The sequence below is a fragment of the Hyperolius riggenbachi genome, chromosome 3, assembly GCF_040937935.1.
Source record: "Hyperolius riggenbachi isolate aHypRig1 chromosome 3, aHypRig1.pri, whole genome shotgun sequence".
Classification (NCBI taxonomy): domain Eukaryota; kingdom Metazoa; phylum Chordata; class Amphibia; order Anura; family Hyperoliidae; genus Hyperolius; species Hyperolius riggenbachi.
The window spans coordinates 99925155-99948353 of NC_090648.1; the positions used below are offsets into that span (position 1 = coordinate 99925155).

Here is a 23199-nt window from a genome sequence, read left to right on the forward strand (position 1 = left end):
TTACTAGGTTATGCCTAATGATGTTGATCCAGGGATTTTATCTGATTGCCATCTGGAGTCAGGAAGGAATTTTTCCCATTTGGGGCTAATTGGACCATGCCTGGTGGGAGTTTTTTCGTCTTCCTCTGGATCAACAGGGGTATGTGGGGGACGGGCTGGAGTTGTACTTTGTACTGGTTGAACTCGATGGACGTATGTCTTTTTTCAACCAAGATAACTATATAACTATATAACATCAGGATTGGCTTCAAAAAAGCCAGTGTTAAAATGGGAAATGCTAAGAAGGATTTTCTCTTTTTTTACTGTAGAAAAATCACTAAAATCAAAACGTGGACAGTGCAATACATATGTTATGTAAGTAGAGAGAGAGAGAGAGAGAGAGAGAGAGAGAGAGAGAGAGAGTGTGTGTGTGTTTTCTGAGATAGTATGGCTGACAGCTCCACTTTAAAGCAAGTCTGAAGCATACAAAAAAAAAAATATATCTTCACCAAAGGAGAGGGAAGGCTCTGGGTCCTATAGAGCTTTCCCGTTCCTCCTACAGTCCCAGCGTTCCAGCACTAGATCCCCCATTAGCAATCACCGATCGATGGGTCGGAGACTGCTCTTTTCCACTGTCTGTGGGAGGCTTCGGCAGTCCAAGTGCTCCCGAAGACAGGCCACTCTGCACTGCGCAGAGGAACCAGGGGTCCTTAGGAGGATCGGAAATGCTCTATAGGGCCCAGGGCCTTCCCTCTCCTTAGCCGATTATCTGTAGTTTTTTTAGGCCCTTTAATACTAACACCAGGGTCACACTAAGCAGAATTGCATGAGTTTTCCCCATAACACAGTGGAAAACTCATGCGATTCTACGAAGTGAGACCCTGGCCTTAAAGTCACAGGCCCAGAATGAGTATGCAGATCAGATGCTGTGACTCTGGTGTGACTTCACTGGCTGCATGCTTGTTGCAGGAGTGCGACTCAAACGCAACTAAAGCCCAGCATGACAGCCAGGCAACTGGCATTGTTTGTAAGGAAATTAACAGGTCTGGTTCCATATTCCTCTCACTTCAGGTTTCTTTAATTTTAGATACAGCTCATAATGAAGAAGCTTCAGTTCTGTAAGGAGGGCTGAGGCCAGATTTTGCATTCCCTGCAACATCTACAACAGGCATAAATACACTTCATACAAAAAATATATTTCCTATTACCAATAAAGAATAATATATTGACTAGCACACGCGCTGTGCACATATGACACCGCAGACAGGTGGCAGAGAGGACGGCAATACAATGTAGAGCCAGTAATAAATCCAGTACAGCTCAATATATTTTTTTTTTAATATCTTCTGAATGTAGCTGTGTGCATGCAAACACTATCACACAACCATCAATTCACTCCATTTTCAGTAACCCTCACTGTGGTGTGATATGACCGAGCTGTGGGTTGGGAACGCTTGCTATGTAATCACAGTTACTCTAGATTCTTACCTCTTAAAAGATCTACAATAGAGATGGACAACCAAATAATTCTGGCTTCCGTGAAATTGAATACAAGTTGTATGCAGTTTGGAAATGGGCCTTATGCCACAGGAAGTGTATGAGATTCACATACAGTATGCGTAAAAAAATGAAAATGCTCTGCGATTTTAACTACTTGAAGACTGCCTCACGCCAATGGGCGTGACCGCAGCGGCAGCCCCAGGACCGCCTAACGCCAATTGGCGTCATGTCCTGGAGCTTCAGTTTCCCAGGGAACGGCCGCGTGCATGCGGGATCGTCCCCTGCCCGTTCACGGAGCTCCGCGGCTAGCAGGCTGCTTGTAAACGAAAGGGGAAAGAAATCTCCTTTGTTTACATGTGTACAGCGCTGCGGTCTCCAGCAGCACTGTACGAGATCGGCGATCCCTGGCCTCTGATTGGCCGGGGATCGCCGTCCTCTCATAGGCTGATGCCAAAAAAAAAAAAAAATTGACAGCAGTGATCGAACCCCTCCGGCAGCATATCCCCTTAGGGACAAAAATAGGAGGCGAGTCCGATCGCCATACTTCTTAGCTGGGCTGTGCAGGTGGCTGAAAAGCCTGCACAGCCCAGTGCAGCAAAAAAATAAATAAATAAAAGCCTGGTCTTTAAGGGGGTTTAAAACTGCGGTCGTCAAGTGGTTAAAAGGCGCATTGTGAATCACAGATCAATGCAATATTACTCTGTTGCCCATAGACTTTGCATTGGATTCTGATTCACATGTTTTCCACCATGTGGCAAAACGTCTGTGATTCAAATAAGCATGCTCCCTTCCAAAATGCAAAATCAGAGCACTGTGATCACTAAGCTGTTAGGTGGCATTTTAAGGATAACTGATGGTAGAGGAATATGAAGGCGGACATATTTATTTCCATACCAGTTGCCTGTCAATTCTGCTGATCCTCCGCCTCTAATCCTTTTAGCCATAAACCCTGAACAAGCATGCAGCAGATCAAGTGTCAGATCTGACAAGATTAGCTGCATGCTTGTTTATGGTGGGATTCAGACACTACTGCAGCCAAACAGACCAGCAGAGCTGCCAGGCAACTGTTATTGTTTAGCAGAAAATAAATATGGCAGCCTCCATATAATTCTCACTTTAGTTGTAGCTAGAGTTTAGTATAGTGGTTGAAAATTGGTTTTGCACCCTGCAGCAAAAAGGAAGGCCAGTAAATACACACAACTGCTTCAATTCAAGGCAGTTTGGTAAAACCATTTTCCAAATTCACTAAAGATTTTATGCATGAGGCAGAAGTTTGTTAATTAACTCAACAAACATGCTTCAGTTCACTAAGGCCTGCTCAGTATGGGCCTGATTCACAAAGCGGTGCTAACAGTTAGCACGCTGGTAAAAAGCCCTTTATCATGCCTAAACTCAGTTTAGGCATGATAGGTTTAGGTGTGATAAGTTTAGGTGTGATAAGTTTAGGCATGTTAAGTTTAGGTGTGATAAGTTTAGGCATGATAAGTTTAAGCACCAACTGGGTTAGCACTTAGCATCGCAGTGCACAGCTGATCAAAAGTTTTGCGCTAGCAAAGTCTGGTGCATTTCGCATAAAGTTTAATGGCGCTGCTTTGCGTGCGGGACTTTGCGTGCGATCTAAACTTATCTAATCTTAGCATGCCTAAACTTATCATGCCTAAACTTATCACGCCTAAACTGGCTTCTCACCAGCGTGGTGCAATGGTTATCACGCCTAAAGTCTCTATCTGGGTTAGCACCGCTTTGTGAATCGAGCCCTAAGTGTCACTTACCAGCAGTGGAGTAGGTCAGCAGTGAGGCAGGAAGCTGCGTGTATGACTCAGGGGGTTTTGTCCAGTGCATCTATGACATCCCTTTAAGATGTGCTGCAGCCACCAGGGGGAGCTATTCTGTATAACAGTATACAGATTTGCAGAGCTTAAGGGATGCAGAAAAACCTCATAAAATGTCACCATCCCTTGTTCTGCTACAGTGAAGACCTGCCTTCCACCATGTCGGATCAAATCCGTATGAGAAGCAGGGCTGTGTGGATCACCCTATTGGCTGCCTGGCTCTCCCCATTTGCTGTCTGTCAAAGTTACCACATGGAGAGGGTGAGTTATCGGCTGGTAAGAGCTGGAGAAAAATATCAAACACTTTTGCACCACTTACCAAATGCGTAAATCTTTGTGAATTGCAATTTCTTGACACTTCTTGAGGCAATTACCACACAAATCGGTTTACCTCACTAGTCCGTACTTCTAATTTTCTATGCGGTTAAGTGGATTGGAATTTGGGAAGGCACTTGGTAAAATCAGCTGTTTTTAGCATTACCGAGTGCAGTAATGTTTAGTGAATTGAGGCCAATGCATAGAAATATCACGTTCATCTGAAACTCTCTCAGGCAATTTTAAAAGAAGTTGTAAAAATAAAACAGCAATTACCTTAAATGGGGCTTCTGGAAGCGGTGCTGCAGCACGTCCTCGCGACAGTGGAACTCCTCTATCGTGCGCACTCTCAGCCTCTGGGACAGGTGGTCTCACTCCAAAGGGCATGCGAAAGGGGTAGCCCCTAAATGGTGGTCTGGTAGGGTCCATTCTAAAATGCAAAAACATCCCTTAGCATAACCTACCAGGACTCTGGCCACCACCAATGTCCTACCTAACCTTACATATGCTTTGAGCACTTTTCTGTGTGTTCAGATTACTACAAAACAAACATCACAATTACTATGGGGGCTCTAATGTGGCCATTCAAAACATACAATACAACGCAGGTGTGAAATACAGTTGTAAACAAAGATTACTTTTACAGAGGGGATAATCGTTATTTTTTTTTGTTTATCAATTATCAATGCAATGTGGATGAACAGAATATTATCAATATCTAGTGCGGCTACCCTTTGCCTTCAAACTGAGTTGATCCATCTTGCGGGTTGGGGGCTGCAGTAAACACGCTTGATTATCGACTGAGGCAGTCGTGATCGGCCGCTTCTAGCCAAGCGGACGTACAAGTCTTTAGACACTCAATATTGAACCACTTTCCAGCCCTTCAGCAAATAAAATTTCTTCTGCTAAAGCCTAATACTTTGACTTAACTGCCTACAGACTTGTCCATATACTTTTCTCTCCCTCATTCTTGGTTTCATTGGGAATTTCCAGCTGTTTTCTGTCTACTACAGAAGAATCCCTTTATAGTAAACTCCAAGCGACCAGGAAAAGTAGTTTACTATATCAGAGTTGGTCATACATATATAATTTACCAGATATATCTTTGAAATGTTCAACAATGTTATCCAGGGCTGTGGAGTCGGTACAACAATCCTACGACTCCTCAGTTTAGGAATCTACTGACTCCGACTCCATTAATTTGCATATTACAATCTTGTTGATTGAAAATATGCAACATGAAAGGCATCTCATCACGGCCAACGCTTAGGAATTTTAAAGGTCAGTTGAAGCGAGAGGGATATGGAGGCTGCCATATTTATTCACTTTTAAATAATGCCAGTTACCTGGCTATCCTGCTGATCCTCTGCCTCTAACACTTTTAGCCATAGACCCTGAACAAGCATATACAGATCAGATGTTTCTGACATTGTCAGATCTGACAAGATTAGCTGCATGCTTGTTTCTGGGGTTATTTAGACACTACTGCAGCCAAATACATCATCAGGGCTGCCATTTTCTGCAGGGGGACAGATCTATACACCTGAACCCAGCTGATATAGGATTCCTGTGAATCATATTAAACAGACAATTGTGTTGGGACACTAAAGGTAGCCATATATCTAGCGATTCTGATTTACTCAACAAAGCAATCGACTTTATTAAGGAATCGTCTTTAGTATGGTTGATCGACAGTTGATCAACTAGTAACCTACACACTACAAACGATATCCTATGTGATTCAACTTCCCATGCAATTTGACCGATGTGTCTCAACGCAAAAATCGCTCGAATGAAATGTGAACAGTAGCAGATCCCTGTGCGATCGACGGATATCTTGCTTCCTGCTCGTCAGGGTAAGCTGGTCACTTCTTATCGATTGGGAATTCTGGAACACACTCGATTCCATAAAATGATTGAATCAAATGGTCGATCAGTCTGAAAAATCTCTAGATGTATGAGCACTTTTACTTTTAAGCAATAGTGAACCTCTGTTTTTCATGTTCACTAGATATGCATTCTAACAAAACTTAGGATATTGCTGTAGAGTAGTTGTTAAATAGAAATCAAACTAGTCCTTGGTAAGAGTACTCAATCTGACAGGAATCTATCTGATGTGTGACACACACTAGCAACAGATTTCCAATGGATTTCAGTATGAAATCTATTCAAAATTCCATTGAAATGCAGCGCTACACTATTTGATCCAATGCAACACTATGTCTATGTAAACCTTCAGCGCTAATCAATGCATCCACCACCACAAGCACCATAAAATTAAATGCGCTTACCAAATTGTGACAGACCTTAATTACAGGGTCTGCAACATGGCATCATAAGGTCAGCGGTTGGTATCTTCCCCAGCTGGCCTCCTCTCCACACATACGAAAATCAGCAATGATTCACAGGCTCTCACAAGCAATGATTCCCCAAAGTGTGCATGAAAAACAATAGTATACTCATCTAAGCGTATCAATCTTGTGTCACATGAGCCCTTGTGGCTGACCGCACTTCGCCTTCTAAACGGTGCCAGCGCACAGATCGTGCGAACTCTGGTCGCAGTCAATGCGCAGGAACCGTTAAGAATTAGCCGCAGACAACTCAGAAGGAAGCCTGTGAGACACGGGTGATTACCACTTCACCCACTGGTTCAGAGTAAACTGCCACCACCGCGGTTATCATGGGACCGTGGGGCCCACTAACTGACTGACTAATCCTGCGGATAAAACGGTTAAACACACGATATTCTGTCTAGCCAACAACAAACAAACAGTAGCGTATCTTCAGAGACCCGGGATCATTTCTGTGTGTGCTGATAAGCAGGGTAGCGAAACAGTGAATGACTTGGAGGAAGTCTTTTATTCACAGCAATATAAATAATTAATATATACAGGTAATTATTAAAATCAACAATTATTAAAACAGTAATAGCCAGTATGAAAAATAAAAGAAGGGAGAAAAATACTTAGTTCCTGGAAAGATGTCCTTATTGTGGGAAGAATCATAAAGTTCTTGGTTTCAAAGTCCAGAGTTCAGACCAGGTGGATGCCAGCATATCCTCAAGCTGGCATCTGATGAGTGCAAGATGGTTCAGTGTGGAGGACACTGAGCTTGGGTCCTCAGCCATTCTTATGCCCCTGCTTCAGTAGGAGGGAGTGAGGGCGGGGAGCCATACACCCCCTTCAAAGATGAGATGAGCCCTCCCCTTGTACTGGGGCCAGAAATCATATCTACCCATATATGGGCTCTATCTCACAGAACCGTACAGGTCAGGGCAGATTTATTAACATTTTCAGGTCTGTCTCGATTTACCCAGCGCCCTGATACCAGACATGAGGGGTGGGACCCCTGTGGTATCATCAGGGCACTTTGAAACTGCCTAGCTGGCAGTCCTTACCTCCGAAGGTTCTGAAACTTCCTCAGAACCAGCACCGGGGCTCATGCTACACTTCCCCCACGTTTGGTGAAGCTGCCATCTCAGGAACCCCAGAAATATGACAGATCCGGGAAGTTATGGATTTGCTATGAGACTCAGGTTATTCCCAGGCAAAGGCTCTTTGAAGTTTGGAGCAGCCAGCGAGGTGTCGCCTCCCCTGCTGGGAATGAGCCAGTGGGTCTGGCTTTTAGCCCAACTAGATTGCTCCTGCCATGGTGCTTGTCACCTTATACCTGATGGATGGGCCATCAGCACAGCTTGAAGCCAGGGACTCTCTGGGGCAGATTAGGCTCAGGCTCATTAGCATATCAAAAGAGCCACCCAGCCTTTGGAATGGTGCTCTCTTTGCTAAGAAAAGGACTTCAGCTGTCCCTACACACTCAACCCAGATTGTACCGTTTTGAAGCGCAATCGATGCAGGAATCGAGTGCGATCGTTCTTTTCTTCACGGGCGGTTCCAGGACGCGCCTGCGTCCCCGCAATCGTCCGTGACAGTTAAAAACAAAGCAATAAAAGTCACTCACATCAGGGTCCTTGTGACAGGGACCCAATGCAGTATACAGCGTATAAATATCACAGGACGCCGTCCAGCCACACGTCCGCCTCACCCGACCGGTTTTACTTCTATAGATTCCTCAGGGGCTAGTAGCCCTGTAATTAAGGTCTGTCACAATTTGGCAAGCGCATTTAATTTTATAGTGCTTGTGGTGGTGGATGCATTGATTAACGCTGAATGTTTACATAGACATTTGATTAAGAGACTACACTGAAATGTTGGACTTTGGCTGCTTATCAATTGATTATTGATTTGTGTTTTTTATGGTTGCGCTGATATATTCTTTATTGTAAATGCAACACTATGGGCTATTGTTCTGCGGCCTGTGGTCGATCGACCTAGATTTTCCATCCGGACCAATCAAGTAAATCGATAGAATTCGGCCAGAAACAGATCAATCGATCATGCTGCCTACTGCATCAATTTCTAGCCAATTCGATCAGAGCGGTCGAATATCAATGGCAGAAATTGATGAGTGTACGGGTCCAAGAGTGATGTGCAGGTACTCCGCAGGAGAATGAGGATTCTTCCTCTATTACACATTCTTCATGCACAATCTGAACCAGGATTACGGGTGATAGACAACACCTCTGTGTTCAATGTGCACAACATTCTCAGTGGATTCACAACAGCTGTTACTGCTATTGCTGTATATACAGTATAAGTTGTTTATAAGGACTATTATCTGAGAAATAGAACATTTCATCATATTTTCTATTTTAATTACAGTTTAAATTCCTTAGGAGTCAGAGTATTTATTCCCGACTGACTCCAGGTACCCAAAAATTGCTCAGACTCAGACTCCCCAGCCCTGATGTTCTCTATTCTTTTGTAAGTATTCTTGAATTCGGAATACCTTGAAATTCGATTATAAATTAAGAATAATACCATGTGGAGCAGTGAGGTTCAATCACTTTCCTGTACAAAACATAAAAAAATAAAAACTTCAATATTGCAACCCCCAATTTACCCAAATAATGTATATCAGTTGTTTGACTTCAACTTTTCTGGAGTGTCAGTGTCAGGAAGAACCCCAGGCTCTTTTAGCCAGGTGCTCTGCCCGTCTTGTTTTGGTGAGCACCCGGGTGTTACAGCTCACCTCCTCCTATGCTATAAGCAGCAGAGTCGCACACAAAAGCAACGGCCCTGCATTCTCTTATCTCACCCACCCGGCTACTTTTTCATGCCACCCGGCTACCTTTTCATGCCAACCGGCTGGAAAAAATTTCTGGGGAGAACACTGCGGGTGTACAGGTGTCACTGGCCACCTCTCTAGTGAGTCAGCAGAATGGATTAACCCAATGTATATTCTTCCTATTAGAAATTCCTAAAAAAAGTTCTTGCAGTGAGTCACTGCGCCTCATCTCCACAGCATAAGCAGCTCCGCTAGGAGCCAAACAGTGTTTGCACAGCTCTCGCTTAAAAATGAAAGGTGTCCATACAACAAGCAATGTATGGGCAGAATGACTAAGAAACAGATCTCTCTCTGATCGGAGAGTGATCTGTTGGCTGGCCATCGCAGGCCGATTCCGTATCTATCTTAGCATGAAATCTCTCGGGAATTGGCCTCATGACTCCTCCTCTGCCACTGTCCCCCCAAATGTAAATGTGCCCCGCGTAATCTCTCCTGCTCCAGCTGAAGCGGCTCCCGTTCTCGTCCATAGTCTCCCGAGCGCTGGCATCACACGTGCCAACACATGGTACCGCATATAGCAGATCGTGTGTGCTGTCACGTGCCTAGTGGCACCCGGGGGAGTCAGCGGATGAGACTGAGTCACTGCAGCTGGAGCAGGTGAGATTTCCAATGCACAGGCACCAAGGGGTGCACATTTACATTTTTGAGGGGTGACATCGGCTGGGGTCCATCGAGTTCTTGCACACCATTACCACCCCGCACCTGATTGATAGCATGCTTGATCGATACATTTGACCGATTTCAGCCCAAAATCAGTCGAACAGTTGATTGGGCATGCTTGCTGCAGCAACAATATTATGACGGCAGAACCCTGTGAACAGGTCAGGGGCCGATTTCATTGGCTCCTGACCCTGTTTTTCAATGTAAACAACTCCCATTGGCTTACATTTAAAGACAGGGCCAGGAGCCAATAAAAGCAGCTCCTGTGCGGCTCACAGGAACTCTGCCATCATAGAGAGACGACAGAGTGGGTGGGCAATGTTCCCAACGAGCGGCAATTTGTCGGGATTCTGCCGTTTCTGTACCAGCGGTCTCTGGTTCTTAAAGGGGCAGAGACCGCTTGTACTTAAGTGGTTAAATGCAACCACATGCACAGCACACTAAGAACAAAGAATCATCAAGCAACCAGGATATGCAGTGTTCAAACCAATACCCTATATAATCTATTTAAAAGGCAATCTACAGATGACATATATAAAAAACATATACAACATACTATCAAAGAAGCAGGCAGTAGCAGAGTCAAGAAGGAAAGTAGGGTCAGCAGCAGATTAAGCAGATTAAAGCACAATCCAAGAACAGGCTAAATAGATTTGGCAACAAGCAGGTAAAGATTAAGGAACAGGATTATAGGGATTAAGAAACAGGTATAGGAGAGTCCAGATACTCAGGCCTGGAAGCAACAACAGCCACAAAGTTCTGGAAACTAGCAGTAAGCAGGATGGTACTTAAATATTCAATATATGATCAGCAACAGGATGCAGCTGGTGGAGTGAACCTGCAGAACGTACTCCTGGACCTGAACAACCGCAGGCCAGACAAGGAACTGCATGTCTTCCGCACAGTCAGCATAAGGCCACCTACTGGTGGACTACAGAAATGCAGAGCTGCTTAAAGGATACCCGAACTGACATGTGACATGATAAGATAGACGTGTTTGTACAATGCCTAGCACACAAATAACTATGCCGTGTTCCTTTTTTCCATTCTCTACCGAAAGAGTTAAATATCAGGTATGTAAGTGGCTGACTCAGTTAGGAAGTGACTACAGTGTGACCCTCACTGATAAGAAATTCCCCTTTTTACCTCTTTCTTGCTCTCAGAACCCATTTTCTGCTAGGAAAGTGTTTTATAGTTGGAATTTCTTATTAGTGAGGGTCACACTGTAGTCACTTCCTGTCAGTCAGGACTGAGTCAGCCACTTACATACCTGATATTTAACTCTTTCAGGCAGAGAAAGAAAAAAAGGAACACAGCATAGTTATTTGTGTGCTAGGCACTGTACATACACATGTCTATCATCACGTCACATGTCCCTTCGGGTATCCTTTAAAGGCCACGGAGCCCTCTGCTTGTAGAGCAATGAAAGTCCACGCCAATCAAAGTTAGTATTGTCACCAGCAGGCAGGTGATGGCAGTACATGTTTTCAAACACCAGCAACCCCCCTCCCCATTAACCTCCTGAGCATTACACCGCTCAGGAGGTTTTGCCAGTTTGTGTCCCCATGCATAATTATTGTGATCAAATGGCTTTAACCCTCCTGGCGGTACGCAGTTTCAGAGGCTGCATCCGCGGGAGGATTGCCGCCGTCAAGATTTACCCCTCCACGATCCCGCGAGAGCCGCAGCTTCACCATTCAGCTTCACTCGTCGCTATGGCGACGATCGAATATGACGTCTGATGTCATCGACGTCATGCGCAGTTCCGATCCTCCCCACAGCGAAGCCTGGAGCTGATTGGGAGGCTGCGCCATCGCAGGATCCCTTGGGGGTACGTATTACGGCGGCAATCGGGAAGGGGGGGGGGGGGGGGGAATCGGTGGAAAGCGGCGAAACTTGGGGGACATAGTTAGCTAGCCAAGTGTTAACTTAAGCATATACAACAGATTTTATTTTAAAAAATCCTCCCAGGGCCATGTGATCCTCGGTTACTGCCAGAAAGAAAACCTTTAGCTAGCACTAGGCTAGCTAGTACAAGTGTCCGGCAACCCCCCCCCCCCCCTCTTCCTCTACCGTTTATACAATACCCAGCCTGGATCCAGCGATTGGCGCAGCCTCCCCTCCGGCCTACTATGGGGAAGATCGCACATGACGTCATGCGCAAACCCGATCCTCCCCATGGAGAGACCGAAGCTGTGCAGGGAGGCTGCGCGATCGATGGATCCAGGCTGGGTAATGTATTAACTGGGGGATCGGGGGGTTGTGGGGAAAACGCAGGTAATCGGGGGGAGCTGGACACTTGTACTAGCTAGCCTAGTGCTAGCTAAAGCTTTTAAAGCCATTGGATCACATTATGCATAATGGGCCAGCAAGCGGTATGCCCGACACAGTGTCGGGCATACCGCTAAGGAGGATAAAGAGGACCTCCAGAGTAGAAACGAAAATCCGTCAGCCTGCAAGCAAAAGAAAGTTATATTTACCCGAGAAGTCTTGTCCCGAAGTCCCTGCGCCACCGGACTTTCAGCACCTGGCCCCGCCTCCTCTCTCTCCACAGAGAAAGACGCCTAGCTCTGGAGAGGAGCTGGGGCCAGGCGCAAGAAGTCGAGTGGTGTAGGGACTTTGGGACGGCATCGCTGGACAAAACTTCTCGGGTAAATATAACTTTCTTTTACTTGCAGGCTGATGGATTTTCGTTTCTACTCTGGAGGTCCTCTTTAAGGAGTAGCCTCAGGATGCTCCATAATGCCCTCAGAAAACCCCTGCCGGGGTCCCAAGAGATGTCAGGCAACCAATACCTTGGCAGGATGGACCACAAGTGCCAAAGTTGGGTGGACAGGGAGGGAAATAAAAATATTAAACTTTGAAACTTGGATTTCAGGAAGCTGGAACCAGGGCTGTGGAGTCGGAGTCAAGGAGTTGGAGCAATTTTGGGTACCTGGAATCGGAGTTCGAGGTTTCGTAAACGGTTGGAGTTAGATGATTTTTGTACTGACTCCACAGTCCTGGCTGGAACACAGACTGTAAGCCACCAAGCAGGGAGGCAGCTTGGATAAGGGACTGGTAAACATCAGGCAGGATCCAAAAGGCAGCAAAACAGCAGATGCCAACCCTGGCTGAGCAAAGAGAGAAATGATGCCAAACAAAACATGACCTGAATTTGCTTAAAGGAAACCTAAAATGAAAAAAAAAAAGTTTCACTTACCTACGTTTTTGCTGACAGGCCCGTCAGGACTAGCCACACGTAGCTTTTTCCGCATCCCAGACTGCAATTAGCGCTATTGCGGGCCGCACTGCGTACAAATATACGCGTTGCCGCATTACGAACGCATAGATATGGCGGTATTTTTGTATGTGTTGCGGCCCGCAATAGCGCTAATTACATTCTGGAATGCGGAAAAAGCTACGTGTGGCTAGTCCTGACGGGCCTGTCAGCAAAAACGAAACTAGCTGGCAGCGGGGGACCAGAGGATTAGTGAGTGGCTGTGAGGGCACAGGACTGCTGCAGGGGGCTGGTAGAAGCCCCAGGTGAGTAAAACTCATTTTTTTTTTGACTTAAGGTTCACTTTAACACATACATTTTTACGCGTTGGAGGTTCAAAACTAAACTAGCTGGCGGCGGGGGACCGGAGCAGCAGTGAGTAACTAAGAGGGCACAGGATGGCTGCATGTGGCTGGTAGAAGCCCCAGGTAAGTGAAAGTTGTTTTTCGGTTTAGGTTTCCTTTAAGGGCCCATTTCCACATGCGCGGTTACCGTGCCAAATCCGCAGTTTCCCTGCAGGCAAATCGCTTGGGCAAACTCTGCCACAGGGAGTAATAGTGCCGCCAGCCGAATCGCTTGTGCTAGCGATTCGGCCGGCTTTTCCATCTGAAGTTGTGCGGGAGGCTTCAAATCCCAGGGATTCATCTGCGTACCCGCACACCTGGAAGTGCCGCCGCGAGTCTCGCAGATGCGTGCAGCAAAAGTGGAAACGGGCCCTTAGAGTAGGCACTTTTGAAATAGATTGAATGTCCACATTCAGTAAGGCGTTACAAATCTACAGATAAGAAATAGGACCACGAAACAACAAGGTACGTGCCTAAGAACCTTTATATCCCAGGGTGTGTTGGTGTCCCCATTTGTCCAAGAATTTCCTGGAATAACCTTTATAATTTCTGAAAAAGATGGTTCATTTTATGTATTCCTAACCCCTGAAATATGAAGGAAATTTGGAAATGATCAATTCTTGAGTTAAGGCAAGGTCAGCTGCTCCTGGTGAAATCAGCTGGGTGTATACAACTCAGATGAGAGTCTTTTGAAGCCAGTAGAAGTGTTAAGACCCCTGGCATTTTGGAGTCGTTCAGACTAGTTTTTACGATTTCTAACGTTGTTAATATGAGATTGATGGTTACTTAAAGGACCACTACCGCGAAAAAAGTAGGCAGTTAAAAAATGTGACAGATGACTGGTTTTGGGCCAGTCCATCTTTTTAAAGAGAATCTGAAGCGAGTATAAAACTTGCTTCTTCTCTTATATTCAGCAGGGGCATGTGTGCCCCTGCTAAACCGCCGCTATCGCGCCGCACAACGGGGGTCCCTTACCCCCCAAATCCCCTCCGTCCTCGCCGGGGATCTCTTCCGCATTGAGGCATGGCTAACGGCTATAGCCCTGCCTCACGCGCGTCTGTCAGCGCGTATCTCTGCCTCTCCCCCGCCCCTCTCAGACTTCCTTCACTGAGAGGGGCGGGGGAGAGGCGGCGATGCGCCGCTGATAGACGCGCTGTGAGGCAGGGCTGCAGCCGTTAGCCCTGCCTCTAGGAGCAGCAAAATCTACGACCAATTTGGTAGTTGATTTTGCAGGGGGGGAATTGGGGGGTAAGGGACCCCCGTTGTGCGGCGGGATAGCGGCGGTTTAGCAGGGGCACACATGCCCCTGCTGAATATAAGAGAAGAAGCGAGTTTTTTACTCGCTTCAGTGTCTCTTTAAGGGGGATTCTCAGGGCTTTCTTTGTTTTCAACAGCGTTTCCTGAACAGCAGTTTAACTGCCAAAATAGCAAGATACCAGCCGGCCTCCCTAATCACTTGCACACTATTATGTCAGTTAGATTTTGCAACTGTTGTTCAGGAAATGCTGTTGAAAACAAAGAAAGCCCTGAGAATCCCCCTTAAAAAGATGGATTGGCCCAAAACCTGTCATCTGTCACATTTTTAACTGCCTACTTTTTTCGCGATAGTGGTCCTTTAACCCTCCTGGTGGTCTAATTAATTTCGCCAGGAGGGAGCGCAGCAGTTTTTTTTTTTTAAATCATGTAGCGAGCCCAGGACTCGCTACATGATAGCCGCTGCTCAGCGGCATCCCCCCGCCCGCTTCGATCGCCTTTGGCGATCTCCAATCAGGAAATCCTGTTCAAAGAACGGGATTTCCAAGAGGGCTTCCCCCGTCGCCATGGCACTGATTGGCCAGGCAGCGCACGGGGTCTGGGGGGTGGCGGATAGCGGTGATCGAGCGTGGGGCAGCGGCGATCGTGTGCTGACGCAGCTAGCAAAGTGCTAGCTACGTGCAGCAAAAAAAAAAAGTAAGCAAATCGGCCCAGTAGGGCCTGTGAAAACCTTCTGCGCGGCTTACCCCGAACGTTACCGCCAGGAAGGTTAAAGAGAAACCTTAACCAAAAACTGAACTTCATCTCAATCAGTAGCCAATACCACCTTTCCATGAGAAATATTTTCCTTTTCACAAACGGATCATCAGGGTGCTCTTTACGGCTGATTTTGAAGTGAATCCCCTCCCACAGTGTGATGTGAGGACCATGGTTCTGACATCATACTGTGAGAGCCTTGTTGCATTGTGGGAAATAACAGCTGTTTCCAACAGCCAAAAAAGCAAGCATCTCCATCCACTGACATCACCTGCCAGCAGTAAAAATGTCACCATGCAATAAATGTCAGAATGTAAATCAGGGAGAGGAAAGATTTTACAATGGGCAAACACTGACTAAATCATTTATACATAAATATTGTAAAAATGAAGCACTTTTTTATTACATTATTTGGACCAGAGACTGAGCAGCTAAGCTGCACCCGAGACTGAGCAGCTAAGCTGCACCCGAGACTGAGCAGCTAAGCTGCACCCGAGACTGAGCAGCTAAGCTGCACCCGAGACTGAGCAGCTAAGCTGCACCCGAGACTGAGCAGCTAAGCTGCACCCGAGACTGAGCAGCTAAGCTGCACCCGAGACTGAGCAGCTAAGCTGCACCCGAGACTGAGCAGCTAAGCTGCACCCGAGACTGAGCAGCTAAGCTGCACCCGAGACTGAGCAGCTAAGCTGCACCCGAGACTGAGCAGCTAAGCTGCACCCGAGACTGAGCAGCTAAGCTGCACCCGAGACTGAGCAGCTAAGCTGCACCCGAGACTGAGCAGCTAAGCTGCACCCGAGACTGAGCAGCTAAGCTGCACCCGAGACTGAGCAGCTAAGCTGCACCCGAGACTGAGCAGCTAAGCTGCACCCGAGACTGAGCAGCTAAGCTGCACCCGAGACTGAGCAGCTAAGCTGCACCCGAGACTGAGCAGCTAAGCTGCACCCGAGACTGAGCAGCTAAGCTGCACCCGAGACTGAGCAGCTAAGCTGCACCCGAGACTGAGCAGCTAAGCTGCACCCGAGACTGAGCAGCTAAGCTGCACCCGAGACTGAGCAGCTAAGCTGCACCCGAGACTGAGCAGCTAAGCTGCACCCGAGACTGAGCAGCTAAGCTGCACCCGAGACTGAGCAGCTAAGCTGCACCCGAGACTGAGCAGCTAAGCTGCACCCGAGACTGAGCAGCTAAGCTGCACCCGAGACTGAGCAGCTAAGCTGCACCCGAGACTGAGCAGCTAAGCTGCACCCGAGACTGAGCAGCTAAGCTGCACCCGAGACTGAGCAGCTAAGCTGCACCCGAGACTGAGCAGCTAAGCTGCACCCGAGACTGAGCAGCTAAGCTGCACCCGAGACTGAGCAGCTAAGCTGCACCCGAGACTGAGCATCTAAGCTGGACCCGAGACTGAGCATCTAAGCTGGACCCGAGACTGAGCATCTAAGCTGGACCCGAGACTGAGCAGCTCGGCTGGACCCGAGACTGAGCAGCTCGGCTGGACCCGAGACTGAGCAGCTCAGCTGGACCCGAGACTGAGCATCTAAGCTGGACCCGAGACTGAGCATCTAAGCTGGACCCGAGACTGAGCATCTAAGCTGGACCCGAGACTGAGCATCTAAGCTGGACCCGAGACTGAGCATCTAAGCTGGACCCGAGATTGAGCATCTAACTGGATGGGCCTCTGTTGTAACAATGGCTGCATTGGTTTCTGACAATGGATCTCAGTGTTCTCCCCAGGCTCTTTTAGCCGGATGCTTCTCCCAGCTAGTTTTGGTAAGCATCCGGCTGTCATCGGCTCACCTCCTCCTATGCTGTAAGCAGAATTGCGCACAGAAACACTGGCCCTGCATTCGCTCATAACAGCCCATCTGGCTACTTTTTCATGCCACCCGTCTGGAAAAAAATTCTGGGGAGAACACTGGATCCGGTGCATGTGATGTAGCTGTGAAAAGAAAGCTACAGTCTGTATTAATTGTATAAGAGTGTTATCGCCTGGAGGCTGCACCGGACAGCAGTTGACTCGAGGCTAGGTAGCTGGAGGCTGCACAGGAGGAGAGATGGTTGAAGGCTGCACCAGACAAGAGCTGGCTGGAGGCTGCACCGGACAGGAATTGGCTGGAGGCTGCACCGGACAGGAATTGGCTGGAGGCTGCACCGGACAGGAATTGGGTAGAAGCCGTACTGAAGACAAGATGGCTGGATACCAATGTTAGTTACCTGGTAACATCCTTTTTAGTAACCTCCAGGACAGGTCCACCACGAGAACGACAGGCTCCTCCCAGGAACAGGAAACGTCCAGATAGAGTACTCTATAAATCTTTGTCCAACCCCTTGATCCTCAGTCAATTCCAAGTACTGTTCCTAAAAACAAAGGGGTTTTAATATTCATACTGCATATACATATACTTTTCTTGTACTTATATACACATATAAATCCTTTACTCGGGTGGGTTACGGACCTGTCCTGGAGGTTACTAAAAAGGATGTTACCAGGTAACTAACATTGGTTTTTCCATTAACCTCCAGGACAGGTCCACCACGAGAAGATGAGCAAGAATCTTACCAATTTTGGGTGGGCTGACTGCCTGCAGGATTTTCATTCTAAATGATTGCTGCCTTGCAGACATCAGGTTCATTCTGTAGTGTCTAGAGAAGGTGCTTAGACTTAAACATGTAGCCGCTCTGCAGATTTCTTCTGGCGTAGCACCCGCTCTGTAAGCCCATGAAGTGGCTGCTGCTCTGGCTGAATGGGCTCTAACTGTATTTAACACAGTATTTCCTATAATCCTATAGGCTTCCTCTATGCATAGTTTTACCCATTTAGCTATAGATCCTTTTGACATCTTTCCGCCTCTTGTAGCACCTGAAGTGTTGACTAGCAAGGCTCTAGAACTCCTAAACTCCGCTACCCTCTCTAAGTAGCATATAAGACATCTTCTGACATCTAACCCCGGCTCTTCTTCAAATAACGGTAATAGATCCTTAAATATTATACAAAAAGGTTCGTCGCAACATAGGGCCTCTAACTTATTCACCCGTCTAGCCGAGGTAATAGCTATGAGAAATACAATCTTCATTGTTAGGAGTCTGAAGGGAATTTATGATATGGGTTCAAAGGGCTCTATTTTCAATACCTTCAAAACTAAGGATACATCCCCACTTTCCTATTTACCATAGGTTTCCTTTCTACTGATTTAAAATATTGGATGATAAGGGGGTCCTTTGCTAACCCTACCCCCAAAAGGTAGATATTCCCACTACCTGTACCTTTAAGGTACTTAATGACTACACCATCCTGTAGAAACCCTAAAACAGTCGGTACTTATTCACCCTTGAATCCTGACTCTTCCTGCCACATATTGAAGGTTTTCCAATATCTTAAGTATATTTTCCTTGTCCCTTCTTCCTACAGTCTAACAAGGTACTGATGACCCTCTCTTAAACTCCCTTTATCCTTAGAGGGGACTTCTCAGAAGCCAGGCTGACAGGTTTAGATTTGTAAAATTCGTGGAATCAGTTGGATTGGTGGAAACGCATAACCCTTGTCGAATATTCCCTCATTTGGATTCAAGGAGTAAAGCCTCCTGCACCTTGCTGTGTTAATCAATGCCGAGGTTTTTGCGTTTACCTTGATGTTCTCGGCTGCTGCGTCAATTATATAGTCTGTGGCCTTGGAAACTACTTCTAATGATTCTAGAATCTCCTGCTTAGAAGCTCCTCACCTGCAGCACCTGGGGTTCACAGCCGGTCTCCCATGCAGCTACTAACCAGGCCTGAAGCCGCTTTGCCTCCACGATCTGACTAGAGCGGCGCTTTCGGCTTAGTGTGGCCGCAGGCCTTATATACCATAGCTGGGATCTGAACCCAGTATGCAGTGTGTAGTAGCTAGTAGGTAACTGTCTTAACCTCTAGACCATGAACCACACTACCTTTTTAATTACTCAAAGGACCAGAGCTGCAGCCACTAGGGCATGCTCTATAGGCAGTAGCAGTGTTAGGAAGACTTGCCTAAGGTCTCCTACTGAATAGGTGCTGGCTTACTGAACAGACAGAGCTGAGATCTGAACTCTGGTCTCCTTTGTCAGAGGCAGAACCCTTATCCATTACACCATGCAGCCACTGCTTCCCATACAGATATAACTCTTGCTACACCTGTTGTAGCTGCTGCTGGTCTAAAATTTGCACCTGCTGCTGTCCAGGCCTTTTTAAGGCAATTCTACTTCCTTATCTTGTGGATCTTTCAGATACCCCAGATCCTCAAAGGCTAATTTGTTGTCTTTATTAACCTGTGAGAATGCTGCATCAAGCTTGGGACATCTATCCCAAGTCTTAACATCTTTTTACTTTTATGTTTAATAGGCTGAGACTCAGCATTTGGTATCTCCACGGTCGGCATGGACGTACTCGTACCTGTAATTACTGCCTCTGTTGCTGGGGGGATAGCAGAGGCAAATACTTCTCTTAATGATTTAATTGTGTCAGCCATTTCTCTTTTAACAGCTGACATTAATTCTTCCTTTAAACCCCCTGATTGTTCCTGTTATTAGTTTTACTAAACAAGGTTGGCAAAACTACTTATTATAATTATGGGCCATTTTTACATCACAGAGCGGGCACCGCCTTCTTGGCCTTGTCGGCTCAGTAGACTCCGGGCCCTATAATAACAATCAAACAACAAAAATAATGTCATCCCTCTTTCTCAAACAAAAAGGGAAAAAACACCCTGGTGCACAAATATCAAGAGTGATAGCAACCCTGAGACCAGGAAAAGAAGGAACATGTATAGAGATATCATATACATATAATCCATCTGAAATCTATAATATATATACTTTCTTTGCATATAGTAGTCAAGGGAATATATCATAAAGGCCAATCATATAACTGTTATGTTGCCCATACCCTAATGGTTTACACATATATCTATGAGGTCTTAATATCCAAACATATATATACACATCTCCGTATATCTCCCCGAATAATCTGTACCAGCATTCTATTCTATGCATAGTTATACAGACCTCAGATCAGACGCTAAGCAGGCTGTTATGTTATACTGCATAGTCTCAATTTAATAACAGACCTCAGTACAGACGCGGCATAGGGCGTACAGCTCATACCATATAGGTCACCAAGCCTCCGCCACGCTTACCTTTCCTGGCTCCTGCTTAGCGTCCATCCTGCTCCGTTCAGCACACGAACTGCCGAACCATGCAGGCTTCCGGCGTCTCTTCCCCCACGCGACCGTAAGTGACGCCGCGTAAGGGCGGAAGTACGTCACGCGTACACCGCCATTGAGGGCAATCAGCTGCCTACCCTCTGGAGGCCCGCATGACTATCCACGTCACCTCCGGCGCGCCATTAGCCTCCGCTCCAGGGGAATCATGGACGCCGCGCGTGTCCTCCGGATCCACCGCAACTCGGGCAGCCAGGACAGCCATGGGAGAAGGTAACTCTCGCTTTCTCCCCACCAGACCCCAACACCTCTCTAGGCAGGTCCACCATCCGCCGCCAACCGGGTCCCAAACACACCTGGTCTGACGGACCGGCGAGCGACCAGAGCACTCCTTGTTCCCTGGAACAGGAAACGTCAACTGAGGATCAAGGTGTTGGACAAAGATTTATAGAGTACTCTATCTGGACGTTTCCTGTTCCTGGGAGGAGCCTGTCGTTCTCGTGGTGGACCTGTCCTGGAGGTTAATGGAAAAACTGCAATTAAGGTAGGACAGCTGGAAGTTGCTCCAAACAAAAATCAGCTGGAGGCTGCATCAGATAAGAGTAATGGAGGATGAAGGAAAATATTTGCGTCTTTGTTTTGTTTACCATTATGGAAATAGAAGCAGGATCTAGTATCGTGACTGGATACTGCCAGGACCAAAGTGTTGATCTGATAGGTTTGGAATGGAGCAAAACAGACTTAACTATCGCAGGTTCTGAGTTCTGGACATGGTAAGAGGTATATGCACTGATATCCTAAAAACCTTGTGAGTGCAATTCGCTTTTTAAATTGTATTATTAAATTATTTTACACTATCCGGAGTCTTTTTAGTTTTAGTGCCCTTTAGAGAATTCAGTGACAGTTTGCCTGCTCCCCACACGCTTACATCCTACTTCCGGATTTATTAAAGGGTGTCAGCAAGCATTCACAAGACAAGAGTGAGGTAACCAATAGCAACCGCAGCAATGGCTACCTTGCAAGGACAGGACTAAGCAAGCTAAGCACAGGTGATCACGCTAAGCGCAACCTACCGAAATATGCTAAAAACTGACTAGCTGAACACAGGATATCAACAGTTCGAGTACGAATATATCAACGGTACTGATATATCACCGTAACACAAATACAAGGAAGATAAACGCTGACTAGAATATGTATACATTGGCGATGAACCAATATATAACCTAAGCAAGGAGACTAGCTGGATCTGGACTGGAGCAATACAGCGAACTAACTAGGCAATACAAACAATACAAATTATCTGCACTAGAAGGAGTCCGTAGATATGTCCCCGTGGGAAATACATAATCGTAGCTCCACAAGTTAACTGAACTAGAAAGTAACAAGACTAGGAATATATTTTACAATATCAAAGGACCCAGTAACAGCTTAGACAGAGCTGAAACTATGACGGGCGTGGCCTAACAGGGGAGGCAGACTTTTATGCTGGCATCAGCCAATAGATGCAAGCATGCAAATCTCCACACAGCTGAATGGTAATCATTCAATCCTGGTAGGTGATCAGAGGCGCCAGCAGAATAAAATTAATATAAAATTGTTAAAAATTGCCAAGAAAAACAAAAGTTTGCTTTCCTAAAACAGAAAGAATTTGCGATAATTCAGGTTGGAGTGAGCTTGAGATGTCTCCCAGAGCAACACTGTTGAATATATGCAAATTAACCATTGTACCCTTAGAAGCTAAACACACCTCCAGAACCGCTGGAATGCAATGATGTGTCAGCTTGTTAATTTGCACAGAGCCATAATAATCCAGCATGCATACAGACTGTTTCGGATTGTTTGATCCTCATCAGTGCATGGCATGGATTAATTTGGCTCTATGGAGTAAGGCTTGTGTTAGTCTGTGCCTCTTAAAAATTGCCGGGAGGGAAAGTGGTGGCCTTCCCCTCAATAATTAGACACCAAGGTCTGTCATCAAATCAAACGAATAAATTTATTCAATAGTACCCCAAAATCTGCAACGCGTTTTGTGGGAACAGACCCACTTCTTCAGGCAATAAACCGGGGACAACAAACACTGTGAACAAAGGACAGAGGGTATTGCTGTAAGATTGCCGCAAATAACAAACATACAAAAAAAAATAAAAAATTACAAAACGATGATATAGCAATAATCATATCTCAAAAAATCAGGATAATGGTTATGTAACAAAAGTAGGGACTAAATCCATAGGTGGTACATGAGCTAAGTGGAGTATCCAGACGTATACATAGGGGTATCAACATATGTACAGACAATAAAAGTTGATGAAATTATAATAACAACAATAAGTATAAAAGATAGGGACAATAACTATATATACTAAGTTCATACGTTTGCTAGATCAAAAGCCATAACAATGTAAAACAGGATGATAATATATCAATGAAAGAACAAAAAATAAATAAAAAGATTGACCCTATTTTTCCCGTCCTTATAACGTGAAGGGACGGGAAAAAAAGGTACTAGGTATGTGCTTAGTGCCAAAGAACCCGTGGTTTTGCTAGTAAGAGATGGCCATGGTGTATAAGGTTTTGCATTAGAGATACCACCATTAAAGACAAGGCTATAGGAGTGGAGGATACAGAAAAGTATGAACACATAGGGAAAGATAAAAATAACACCACCTGGGACAGCGGTTACATGGTGCTAGAGTCATATTAATTAGTGACATGTTTAGGTGAACATATTGGGGCAAAACAAGGGGGGTTAAAAATAGGCCAAAAGAAGGGCATAGACAGCATAAATAACAGATGCAAACTTACCAGCAATCAATGTGCAGTGAATTTAGCACCTCTGTACTGGTCTGAGGATGCTGGCTGGTTTAAATGTGAAAGCAGAATGTCATCTAGCCAATGGGAAGGCTCGTTTGATGTGGGAGGGAGGTGGCTTGTTTACCAATT

At 46.0% G+C, this 23199-nt stretch overlaps 1 protein-coding gene and 1 pseudogene across 1 annotated transcript in view; both read right to left on the reverse strand.

Annotated features, from left to right (window-relative positions):
* Positions 1-23199, reverse strand: part of PIWIL2 (piwi like RNA-mediated gene silencing 2) — a 217451-nt gene that overhangs the window by 178449 nt on the left and 15803 nt on the right. The window contains exon 2 of the mRNA XM_068274691.1: positions 3903-4056. Coding sequence (XP_068130792.1) covers positions 3903-4055 — 153 coding nt within the window. The 5' untranslated portion in view covers position 4056. The remainder of the gene's footprint in view (positions 1-3902; positions 4057-23199) is intronic.
* LOC137564732 (5S ribosomal RNA) lies at positions 18797-18914 on the reverse strand (annotated as a pseudogene).